We start from the raw sequence: 13,097 nt of genomic DNA, 5'->3' as shown, positions 1-13,097 counted from the left end.
TCCACTTGGGTAAATCACTGCTAATATTTAGGCATGTAGTATCTTAACACATTTCTTAATTTGTGTTCTTATACATAAACTTGGAATTGAACCAGTTGGTATTCTGGTGGCTTACATTAAATTGTAACTTTTGCAGAGAAAATCTGGCGACTGATATGTACCTGGTCTCCCAAATGGATAGTGACCAGTATGTGCCAATACTGACTGTAGCAAATCTTGACCACGTGAAGAAGCTGAGCACAGATGTGGACTTGATTATTGACGTTCTGAGATGTAAGTTTGTTGAATTTTAGTATACAAGCAATATTTTGAAAAGAATTATTGCTGAAAATATCCTGTGATTTGTTTAGCATTGCCTTTGGTCCAAGTGGATGAGAAGGGAGAGAAAGTCAGGCCAAATCAAAACCGCTGCATCGTAATTCTACGTGAAGTACCAGAGTCGACGCCCATTGAGGTATGAATTAATAAAAACTAAAACATTTCCAGCCTAAACATTAGAAACGAATAATACAGTCAAACAATCAATGGCAGTCCCACTATTGGACTGCTATCTGCTACAACGACTGAGCAGATCCAGCACATTGTCACAAGATGGTCAGTAACTTGCGCCCCATGCCCAGTGTAAAGGAGATTAAACAGATATTTATGGTGCCTAAACCCCACACTTGCTGACCTCTTCCTACCAGATTCATAAGAGGAATCCAGGATCATTGTTAAACATGTGTAATTGTTGAAGTACAAATTTAATAGGCAACTCAGTTTTTGAAACATTATATTTAGAGTCAGATATACAGCACAGAAACAGACCCTTTTGGTCCAACCCATCCATGCCAAACAGATATCCTAAACATCGTCTAATTTTTCCAGCATTTGGCCCTATCTCTTTAAACTTTTCCTATTCATTAAACCCATCTGGATGCTGCCTTAAATGTTGTAATTGTACCAACTTCTTCCACTTCTCCTGACCGTTTATGCCATATGTGCACCACCCTCCACGTGGAAAAAGTTGCCCCTTAGGCTGCTTTTAAATCTTTCCCCTTTAGCCTTAAACCTATACCCTCTAGTTTTAGATGACTCCACCCTGGGGAAAAGACCTTGTCTATTTACCCTATCCATGCCCCTCATGGCTTTGTAAACCTCTAGAACGTCACCCCTCAGCCTCTGCACCAGGGAAATTAGCCCCAATTTATTAATCCTCTCCCTATAGCTCAAACCCTCCAACCCTGGCAACATCCTTGTAAATCTTTTCTGAACCCTTTCAAGTTTCACAACGTGCTTTGTATAGCAAGGAGGCCAGAATTGCAGGGTTGCAAGAGGGGCTTAACTAATGTCACGTAGAGCCTCAACATAACCTCCCAACTCCTATGCTCAATGCACTGATCAATAAAGGCAACTGCCTTCACTATCTACCTGCAACTCCACTTTCAAGGAAGTATGAACCTGCACTCCCAGGTTTCTCTCTTTCAGCAGCACTTCCCAGGATCTGACCATTAAGTATAGAAGTCCTAACCTGATTTTAATTTTCCAAAATGTAGCACCTCACATTTAAATTAAACTCCATCTGCCACTTGGCCCATTGGCCTATTTGATCAAGATCGTGTTGGGGAAGTCTGTCGTGTAGAGAATGGAGAATACAGAATATTCTGCTATAATTAGTGTTCTATCAATGTGAATTGGCTACAATGTGACTGATGAATAGGGGAATGCCAATTCTAAAATGTGAATTTGTGTTGGCTGTAACAGTTCCATCAGTGACCTTAATGTTGATGTTTTGGAAGAAGTTTCACTGAGGAGGATAAGGATGGTGTTCTTCAATTTTGGAAGACCTATAATATCAAGAATGCAGTTGACGTTGTCATGCAGGGCTGGGGTCATGTCATTAAGGGCTGCTTGCATGCAGTTTGGTGGAAGCTTCTCTCAGGTGTTTGAGATTTTAAAGGCTTTGATCCATCAGAGGAGCTCAAGAATCAAAGAACTTTGTGCTTATCTTGCAAGACAAGTTGGATTTGAAGTGGAGAGAGGATGAAGAGTTGCTTGAGTCCCATTATGAAGACCTCTACATCGGATCCATAACAAATTTGTGACTGAGGTGGAAGTGGAAGTTGGAGATGAAGTCCAGGATGCGGCACCACAAGACCTTTCCACTTCTATTTTGTCTTCTGCCCTGTGGGAAATTGAGAAGCAGTTGCAGTTCTTGCAGAACAGCGATTGCAATGCAGAATGCAGCAGGGTAATAGTTTGTGGGATAAGATTTTATTAGGCACCCTATGAACAGCTGCTTCATGAAAGCAGAAAAAGGGCAAAGCAGCAAATACTGGTTTTCTTTTATTTTTAAGCCAACTCCCAAGGAACAGTCAGACCATGAACCACAGCCATCCACTTATGGATTAACCATTTTTCACCCCAACCCTGCAACCACAACTACACCTGAAGCTTGTGATGATGACTACCTTCAGCCCCTGCATTAACAAAGCAACCTCCAAAACCACTTCCCCCATCAAGTCATGTTGACATTTTTTTTGATAAGGTGTTAAATTTACTTTTTAAGATATAAATTAAACACGTTTTATTCAAACTGTCCTTGTGTTAGGCTCTTAAGTGACTCTCTTTTTTGTGGTCTGCCCCAACCCTGCTTTTCCCATAGGCCCTGTAACTTGTATAAGCGTGATTTTCTATAACGCGATGTTGCGCAAGAACAACAATCATGTTATAGCAGAATCCCCTGTAACTGGTTTCGTCAGGGTGGTAAATCTTTCAAGTAGAAAGAGCCATTTCTAGTTAAAATGGCATCAGTCATTAGATTTGTTTGTGAAAATTGTAGCTGTCTTCTCTTCCCCACCCCCCCAGTTTAATGTCTAATGGGAGCCAAGATTGAGATCTGGTGATTGTTACTTAAGTTAAAGTTTTTCTACTTCTGAAAGTTGTTTTCTCCTTGCCAGTATTGGATAAATTTATGACCATCTTCAAAGGATTCTTTTGAAGTTTGAAGACTTGTTTCTATCTTTAAATAAGTGCCAACTAATACTTTTCCAGGAGGTAGAAGCACTCTTCAAAGGAGAAAATTTCCCGAAGTTCATGAGTTGCGAATTTGCCTACAACGACAACTGGTTCATCACCTTTGAATCAGAGGCTGATGCACAGCAGGTAAAAACAAATTACTAGCAAGATTTTGATATATAGTTTGTTTTAATTACTTTAATGTAGACTTTCACAGTACTGTTTGAATTGATTGTTTCACATCTGTCCAACTTTCACTTGTGGGAGGTAGGTCAAAAGTGCCAGGTTAAAGACGTTGACCTGTTTTTCTACCAACAAGCATAGAATCCAATTAGGTGATTTCATGTAAAATTCAATTAAACTTATTAGCACAACAGTTGCTAAATCAAAAGCTGAACAACGGTGTCTGTGAAAATATAAGATAATACTCTGCAAGTGCAGTAGAGGGTGCTCTTCCAGCTGAGACAGATGAAGGACACGTTACACTGAAATTCAGTGTTTGACCAGGCAATGGTCAGTGTTAACTTTGGGTATTTTGTGACACATTCCCAATTTTGTGGGCTAAGCACTCATTACATGAAAAAATAAAATGGCACGAGAATGGCCAAAGTGCCTAGTTTGCTTAAAATCTTCAATAGTTATATAGCCGTTTGCATTGCTCAGAGCAGTATTAATCTCAAGTTGGCCTGTAAATAAGTTGATCTGTTATTTAAAATAACACTTGTCTTTTTCTCATTAGTCTAATTTTCTGAAGTTTCATGTTTGAAATTTAGCAGTGTGGGCATTGAGTTGATGTCTGAGATTAGGTGGATGGAATGAATGGTTGTGGTGTCGAACTTCTTCAATGTTGGAGTTGAACTCCACTTGGCAAGTGGAAAGTATTCCATCACACTCATGACTTGTGCCTGCTGGTCTTTGGGAGGGTTGCTGTAGGTTTCCTAGCCTCTGACCTCTTGTCGATTTTTTGAAGAATAACATTAAGCAGGGTTAGCTGAGCTTGTTTATGAATGAACTCCAAGTTCTGAGCCTGTTTATCCCTTAAAGTTCTGCTTTAAGCCTTTGTGACTAGATTTTTTTAAGTGTAGTTGATGGCAAACTTTTTTGTCTTGGGACGTACCGTCAAAATGAAATTGAATGTATTTGAAAGGCAGGTGGTCTCTGCAGTTATTTAATGAACAGGAATGAAATTCTCCATGTGGGAACTGCATTAGAGCAATTTCTGGAAGCTCCTATTTAAGTACCTTTTGAAGCCTGTGACCTCTTCCATGTAGAGTGCTGAGTAGCAGACACCTGGGATGCACCTCCACCTGCAAGTTTCCTTCCAAGTTGAGCACCATCCTGACTTAAATCATGCTTGCTTAACTGTCATTGGTCAGCTGGGGAATTTCCTCTTGAGTAGCCATAGGTACACAAGATGAACTGTATCAGGTTATTGCCTTCTCTGGGATGAGCATTTAATGTTGCCCTTTCTAATTGTGCCCCAGGAATAATTTTATTCAAATGTAACTAGCAAGCTACTGACATTTGAACTCTAATTTTAATGGAGCAGCATTCCTACAGAGTTGAGCTGACATTTTAACTGTAAATGTAGTACACTTGTGTAATTTATCCTGAACAACACTGTCAGATTTAGTGTTAGGATGTGAGTGGCCAGTTTACCATCTAACTTAACACTTATTTTGGTCAGGCTTACAGGTATCTTCGAGAAGAAGTTAAAACCTTCCAGGGTAAGCCTATAAAGGTAAGAGTTTAGTAATACTTGAAGCTGATTCATTCTTTATTTATTCTGTTCATCAGGGTAAGTGTCAAGTGTTTTGTTTTTCTTGTTGCAGGCAAGGATTAAAGCAAAGCCAATGGCTATCAACACGTTTCTACCAAAGAATGGTTACAGACCTCTTGACATGAACCTATACACTCAGCAGAGGTACACATCGTTTTATGTGCCTCCAATATACAGTCCCCAACAGCAATTTCCACTTTATAGCCTTCTTACTCCACAGTCCTGGTCAACAACACATAGCTATCTGGATCCTACTTTGGTAAGTATAATGCATGTGGAAACTTTAAAACTACTGATCGTTTTGCCACTTCAGAATTCATCTGTGAATAGTATGACCGTGTTAATTGACTTGATTTCTCTTGAATTTGTTGTATCGTAATGACCAAGGTTCAAACTGCAATGGAATAAATCTTTAAATGCAAAAATTGGGCCAAATTAGAGTAGACAAACAGGAGGCTGGAAGAAGACAGCAAGCCAGGCAGCATCTGAAGGAAAGGAGCAGTCACCGTTTGGATATAAACTTGCTTCAGGACTGGATATGGGGTTGGGGGAGCTGCAGATAGCAGGGAATGAAGTAGGTGCAGGCAAAATGATAGGTGGACACTGGTAATAGGTATGACCTGGTTGGTTGGTGACTGGAAGGGAGGGTCAGAAGGTGGAAGGTGAGCCAGGGGATGAGTGGGAAGGTTATCTTGAGATCGGAGAACTTGATGTTGCATCCTCCTGGCTGTAGGTTGCCCAGGCAGAAGATAAGGTGGTCTTCAAATATGCATTGAGTTGCTACGATACTAGAGGAGGCTGAGGACAGACATGTCAGAGGGGGAGGAAAGTCCATGTGAAGAAGGGTTATACCTGAAATGTTGACTGCTCCTTTCCTCCAGATGCTGCCTGGCATGCTATGTACTTCTAGCCTACTGTTTGTCTACCTTGGCTTCCAGCATCTGCAGTCTTTTTGTCTCTTCTGCACTTCAAAACTCTTTGATTGCTGAATACCACTGAAACATACCAGAGAGAACTGTTTTGACACTTGCGTTCTACCTGCCTCTTAAATTTGGAAGATCCAAGTGTAGAACTGATTATCCACAGAGCATATTGTCTTGGTTTTTCTGTCATGAGTTGATTTTTTGAGGAAAGTTGTTTCTTCCTTGGCTTTACATTAATATGCTGCTGTTCACTAGTTGAAGGCACAGGTATCATTTTGCTTTGATTTCTGCCTATTCTCTCTAAGAACTTCTAGAAGTTGCATGGTTTAATGTTTATTTGATGCAGTATTTGTTCACCGGGTGGCTTCCATCCAAAAGCTCACTAATTCAGCTCTGAGCCATACACTGGTAAGTTACATGGTGACTCATTCTAAAGGAGGGGCAGAAGCCCATACGGAGTCTCTCCATTTTAATTGTTTGACTCGACCTTGGGAGCCCTTGGGTAGGGAAACTAATGAAACAGTACACTCATTGCCACACAGTTGGGCTAAGCTCAGGAAGTTTTCATTGCTCTTCATTTACAGTGCAGAAGCTACATATTGATCTTGAGGTGAGTAAGATTTTTGCAATTAGTAAACATTCTTCAAATAGCTTGTTTACAGTCTTTATCTTCAGGACACTGAGGGGAAGGTATTGACTGACTTGCTCAGTTTTGTTAAATGCTGCAGAAGATCACAAGATGTGTATTGTGCTGGGCATCAAAGGGATAACAACCCACTCACAATGTGATAGTTTCTGCCTTGATTTGAAAGGAAAGCTTGATGGAATACTGTTAAGTGTGACCCAAGTATTAACACTGTTTTTGCTTCTTTCTGTTATTCTGCAAGAATCTTGTCAAATGTTTGGTTCTATTCAATTTATTAATGCAGTTAATTGGCTCATGCAGTGACCTGGAAATTTCAGCTTGTATTGACTGCTGCCAAATTGCTGGGCAAGAGAAGAGCTTTTAAAAGCTTGGAATCAGTGTTACTTCAAGATAGCTGTCTGATATTCAATTAAGATTGGACCAAGATGTATATTGCACTAGTAACGAAAACTGTTTCTTGAATGTAGAACAGCTCCACCATCAAGCAATGGAACTCTTTCCCAAAAAGAATTAGTAAAAAGCAGGGGCTCTTAGCTTAAAGGATTAAGGAAGCTTTTTGTTTCTGTTGAGATTGAGTAACTGGAATTGCTTAAAACATGATGTAGTTGGCTTTATAGGGAGTACACAATGTAGGAACATATAAAATGAGTTGACTTAGGCCATTTGACCCCTTGAACCCGCTTTGCCATTCAGTAAGACCATAGCTGATCTATTTGTTATCAATAATTCCACATTCTCATCTATCTCTAACCATTTAATATCTCAGCCTAACAAGAATCTGTCCACCCCTTAAATATATAACCCTGCCTCCACAGATGCATGAGACGGAGCATTCTGTAGTTGTACAATCCTGAGACAATTTTACTTCATTTCTGTCCTGAAAAGGATGACCTCCAACTTTAAGAACTGTTTTCAACTGACCTACAAGAGGAAACCTGCCTCTCATCATGATTTTGTCAAGACCATTCTGGATCTTCTGCATTTCAGTTAAGCTCACTCTCTCTCGCTTCTGAACTTGGAGCCCAGCCTGTCCAACTACTTAAAGCAACCCACTCTATTCCAGGTATCAAGCCTAGTAAACTTGCTCTGTACTGTCTCCAATACACTTTTTGCTTACATTCTTAAGACAACCAAAACTGCGGGCAGCATTTGGGATGTGACCTCTTTCACAACTGAAGTATGGCATCTTTAGTTTAATGTTTGGTTTCTCTTTTTTAATAAATAATAACATCCCACTAGCTGCATACAACTTGTGACTTTTGCACTAAAACATCTGAACCCCGCTGCCATTGTCTGCAAAATTCCACATTCTTCATTCTCTACCAAAGTGAACAACTTCACACTTTCTCAAATGCGCCATCTGCCAGAGTCTTGCTTACTGAACCTATCTGCAAATACCATATGTTTTTAGTGTATTTTCCTAACTGTCTTGGTACTGTCTGTATTTAACTACTATCCTTCCTTTGTGCAAGTCGTTGAGGTAAATTATAAAAAGTTGAGGGACTAGTGCATGTTCTGGAGGGTATCACTTAACAAATCCTGCCAATCAGGTGACTGATCCGTGTATAAGATAAGCGTGGAGCTGGAGGAACACAGCAGGCCAGACAGCATCAAGAGCAGGAAAGCTGACGTTTCTGGTCGGGACCCTTCAGGAAAGGAGGAAGGGTCCCGACCAGATAGGTCAACTTTCCTGCTCCTCTGCTGCCTGGCCTGCTGTGTTCCTCCAGCTCCACATTTGTGTCTTATTCCAGCATTGGCAGTTCTTAATATCACTGATCCATATATACTGTTTTCGGCCAGGGTGGTCTTGGTGAGTTATTCCATCTTTTTAGCCTTAAAAAAGAACTGTGCTGGTTTTGTCAAATATTGTCCACATTATTGTGACAGTTCTTGGACACTCTCAATTTTACATTTCTTGTGCTCTGCATTAGTTTACTAATTCCCTTGATTCTGTCAGTATACATAACTTCCAGTGTCCCAAGTGTTTGATCTACAATGCCATTTAGCATGGTGCAGCCTGAGTCACTATTTACTTTGCAGGCAAAATAATGGGCTGCTATTAAATTATCTTGCCATTTGTGCCTCTCAATTGAAGGACCAGATTTAGTTCAATGCATTTGCAGCTAGGCATACTTAAAAATGGATTCTTAACCCTACTGAAAGGCCATTCTTGTCAGGTTTATAGCTGTGGGGTTTTCCTTTTTGACCACTTTTCTGCAGCATTTGAGACACTTAAATTTCACATGTTTATGACTGATTTTAAGTTCTTTGGATTTTGTCTGAAGCTAATTATTAACTTGTCTGGGTAGCCATTGTTACTAAGATGTTTATTTGTTTCATTGCAGTGCACTACTTTTGCAGCGCTATTGGATTTTGATTTGCCTTGCATCTTGTAGAACTTGGGTGAAGCATTGTGCTTTATGGTCTATTAGGAATGTGTTGACTCCTTTTATTTGAAGGAAACTTTTTTAGTTGATTTTTGTTTTGGGTGGTTCAGTGAAAAGTTTTAGGGCAGTGATCCTGAAAAGAGTAGAGTAAAGGAAAACTAGGCTTGATCAGAAAGGGATCACTAATCTGGACTAAGGCCCCCTTGCCCTTGCCCTCGCCCTCCTTTTTCTCTTTTTCTTTTCTTTTCTTTTTTTTTGTTTCTCCTCCTCTTCTTCTTTCCTCCTCCACCGCCGGCCCCCCACCCCACCAACCTCCCTTTCCCTGTAACCGGCAAAGGTGCAACACCTGCCCATTTACCATCTGTCTTGGGCTTGCTGCAGTGTTCCAGCGCAGCTCAATGCAAGCTGAAAGAGCAATACCTCACTTTCCACTTGCGGACCCTGCAGCCCTCTGGACTCCATGTACGGTTCAATAATTTTAGGGCCTAAATTCTCCTGTGTCCCAGCCCCCCTACTCCACGCACCAGGCATTGTTATCACAGTCTGCCATTACACATAACCTATTGTTAGTCACTAATAGTCCCCATTAACAACTATTGACCCTCCCAGCCTGATCATTATCAACTTTTTTTTTCTATCCAACTGCTCTTCTCTCTCCGGACTCTATCCTATCACTTTACTCCCTGTGCCAAGTCCCTCCCAATTTTCTGCATTTAAGCTGATGTTTTCCCAGCCACCACCAGTTCTGAGGAAGGGTCACCGGACCCAAAATGTTAACTCCGATTTTCTTTTCACAGATACGGCCAGACCTGTAGAGCTTTTCCAACAACTTCTGTTTTTGCACTAATCCCCCATGTGTTGGGATGAAATTCCGAAGAGATGTATTGAAGTAGAGTATGTGTAAGGTTGAGGTTTACTATCTGCATTCTAGGAACTAAAACTTAACTTGAGCCTGGTGGGTATGAGAAAATGAGTACAGTAAAAGGCATGTACAAGAGATGTTTTCCGTTGCAACTTGTAAATGTATTTTGGGATTGGTGGGATATTAACTTGTACGTTAAATTTCAGTGTTTTCAAAAACAAAAATCAGAGAGACCACTTAATTAAAACAGACACAAAACATGAGCCATCCAGTTAGGTTTCCAATCTGTGTAATCAGACTTGTCTAGTAATATCAAGTCGGGTTCAGAGCAATTCCTCTTGATTTTCTCCACAGCAGGGGTGGTTTGAATATATGCAAACTGACAGAAGCTACTTTGGTGATCCTTCAGTCTGTCATATCATGCTACTTGAACACCATGACAGGAAATTAGAGAATCCTGCTGCAACCACACGGGATCTAACCTTAGTGGCTTTTAAAATCATGAGGGACATAGATAAGATGAATACCAAATATTTTCCCTGAGTTTGAAACTAGAGGGCATTTAAGGTGAGATTCACATTCGTACAGTGCAGAAAAGGCCCCAAAGCCTATCAAGTCTGCAGTGACATGACTGCCACTAAAAGTTCACTAATCTCAATTTTCCTGCATTTGTCCCAAAACCTTGAATGTTATAAGGTTGTAAGGTTTCCAGTCTCTACTACCTTCCCAGGCAGTGCGGTCCAGATTCCCACAACCCGCTCGGTGAGAGATTTTGTTTTTTTCCCCAAATTCCATCCTGAATCTCCTACTCCTTACCCACAACTGATCGCCTGTGATTGACCCCTCAACCAAGGGTAACAGTTTGTCTTCACCCTGTCCACACCACTTCTCACACCTCTCTGCTCTAAAGAAAGCAACACAAGCCTACCTAGTCTCTACTTAATAGCTGAATCTGTCCATTCCAGGCAACTTCCCAGTGAACTTCCTGTGTACACCCTCTGTTGCTATCGTATCGTCCTGTAGTGAGGTGACCAGAACTACACACATTCTCCAATTGCGGCCCGACCAAAGTTCTGTACAACTCGGCTACCTCCTTGCTCTGTACTCTGTATGTGACCTGCTGACTTCAGGGATCGGTGAATAATTACTCCAAGATCCCACTTCCTCTAAGCTACCCAGTGTCCTGCATTCATTTAAATACCCCCTCCTCTTGTTTCTTCAAAAGTGCCTCACCTCATATCAGGGTTAAATACGGTCTGCCCACCTGACCAACCATTCATGTCTTCCTGTAACGTACAGCCATCTTTGCTATTAACCACTCTACCAATCTTGATTGTGTCTGTGAATTTGTTTAACATCTTCATCCTGAAGTCCATGTGCTTTACCCTTCATGTGTCTTCCATGTGTGATCTTTGTCAAAAGCATGGCTAAAATCCATATAATCTACATCAATTGAACTTCTCTCATCCACACACTTGATCACATTTTCAAAAAAATTCTAACAAAGCCATGCTTAAGATCTGTAATTAATCCATGCCTTTCCAACTGCATATTAATTCGCTCCTTCAGACTTTTTTCTCCAGTTGTTTTGCTGCGCTGAAACTTGCCAGTCTGTAAATTTGGTTCATCTCTACCACTTCTTTTTAAAAAGTGGAACCACATTAGCTGTCCTCCAGCACTTCCCCTGTGGCTGGAGAGGAATTAAAAATTTCAGAGCCCCTGCAATTTCCTCCCCCACCTTCCATAGCAGCCTGGGATGCCATTAATCCGGGCCAGGGGATTTCAATTTTTCAGCCCAACGGAACTTCCGATACCTCCCCATTTCCTGTATTAAACTGTGCAAGTTGCTCGGTCCCTTCTTTATCCTGAATTCCATACTTGCATTCTCCTTTCCCAGAGTGAAGACTGCAGAGAAGTGTTCATTCCAACCCTCACCATATCATGCACTTAACACAGGTTGCACTCTTGGTTTCCTCATGGGCAGCCCTTTTTTTTTTCCCTAGTTAACCACCTCCCTTTGTTATAATAAAATATTTTTGATTCTCCTAATCCTGTTCAGTTTTCTCATGCCCCCTTTTTATTTGCTCTTTGAACTGGTTTCTTTAGTCCTGCACCCCACCCCCAAAAACACTGCCTGTTTTCCTCCAGTTCTACAGCTGAATTGCTCCTTTTGGACCTGTTAAAAGCCCTACTCTTTATTCTGTCCTGAACTGTCATAGACACCCAGGGTTCTTCAAACTTACAGCTACACTTCCCTTAAGCATGCATGTTGGACCTGTACTTGCCGCACACCTTTATGAATGCCCCCATTGCTCTGCTGTAGACTTCTGCCTGTCCTGGGGGGGTGGGGGGTGGGGGGCAGAGAAATTTAATGGGATCTGAGGGGCAGCTTTCTCACAGGGTGGTTCATATATGGAATGAACTGCCAGAGAAAGTGGTAGATGCAGGTAGTTGGGTTCCTAAAAGTACATGAAAAAGGTTTAGAGGTATATGGGCTAAATGTGGACAAGTGGGATTAGTTTAGCTTGAGAAACTTGGTTGGCATGGATGAATTGGACCAAGGGATCTGTTGCTGCTGCATATTGCTATTTCACTACCTAATTAGTGAACAAAACCATGCTACTTGTTCAGTGGTGGTGCAAAATAGCTTGTACTAGGTTAAAATTAGAATTTGGTTTATTGTCACACGTATTCAAGTACAGTGAAAAGTTTACAATGTTGCCCCACAATGCCATCTCAAGTACAAAGTACCTAGGTACAAGTATCATTCACCTGACATGTATGTTATAGATCATCGCCAGCATTTATGTAATATGGATTTAAAACCTAGTTTTACTACCAGTTGCATTTGAGTAAATATTATCCATTTCTAATTTCATTCTCAGTGAAATTCCCACAGAGATCAAATCCTAAAACCAGTTTCAATCTCCAGTAATGCTATCACGTCCTTCCGAATAATGTGGGTTCCAGAATGGCACACTAGCTATGCCGTAATCAAAATTTTATACAATTCCAGCATAGCCGCCTGCTTTTTATTCTTTCTGCGTTGCCTAATAGAACACAGAACAGTGCAGCACAGGAATGGGCCCTTCATCCCACCATGTTGTACCAAACATGATGCTAAATTTAACTAATCCCTTCTGTATGCCCTTGGTCTATATTCCTCGCTTACTCGTGCTTATCTAAAAATCCCTTTAAACACCCCATTGTATCTGCCTGTACCACTACCCCTGGCAGCATGTTCCAGACTCCTCCTGTAAAAACTTACCCCTCTCATCCCCTTTGAACCCATCCCTAGTATTAGTCAGTTCAATTCTGTGAAAAAGATTCTGACTCTGCCCTATCTATGCATCTCATAATTTTATAGACATCTGTCAAGTTTCCCCTCATCCTCCATTCCCAAGAAAACATCCCCTATTTTTTCCAGCCTCCTTTATAGCTCGTACCATGTTCTTTTTTTATTTAATTAACGGGATGAGGAAGAGCAGATAAGAGTCAGTCA

The 13,097-nt window shown here is 41.0% G+C and overlaps 1 protein-coding gene across 1 annotated transcript in view; it reads left to right on the top strand.

The window, feature by feature from the left end:
• Nucleotides 1-13,097, top strand: part of larp4b (La ribonucleoprotein 4B) — an 85,739-nt gene that overhangs the window by 58,023 nt on the left and 14,619 nt on the right. Inside the window, exons 6-10 of the mRNA XM_020527491.2 lie at nucleotides 137-273; nucleotides 351-454; nucleotides 3,034-3,144; nucleotides 4,685-4,738; nucleotides 4,830-5,036. Of these exons, the coding sequence (XP_020383080.2) occupies nucleotides 137-273; nucleotides 351-454; nucleotides 3,034-3,144; nucleotides 4,685-4,738; nucleotides 4,830-5,036 (613 nt within the window). The remainder of the gene's footprint in view (nucleotides 1-136; nucleotides 274-350; nucleotides 455-3,033; nucleotides 3,145-4,684; nucleotides 4,739-4,829; nucleotides 5,037-13,097) is intronic.

This window comes from Rhincodon typus, chromosome 2 (genome assembly GCF_021869965.1).
Source record: "Rhincodon typus isolate 14 chromosome 2, sRhiTyp1.1, whole genome shotgun sequence".
Taxonomy (NCBI): Eukaryota; Metazoa; Chordata; class Chondrichthyes; order Orectolobiformes; family Rhincodontidae; genus Rhincodon; species Rhincodon typus.
The sequence above is the reverse complement of the archived record's forward strand: the minus strand, read 5'-3'. Positions and strand labels throughout refer to the sequence as shown.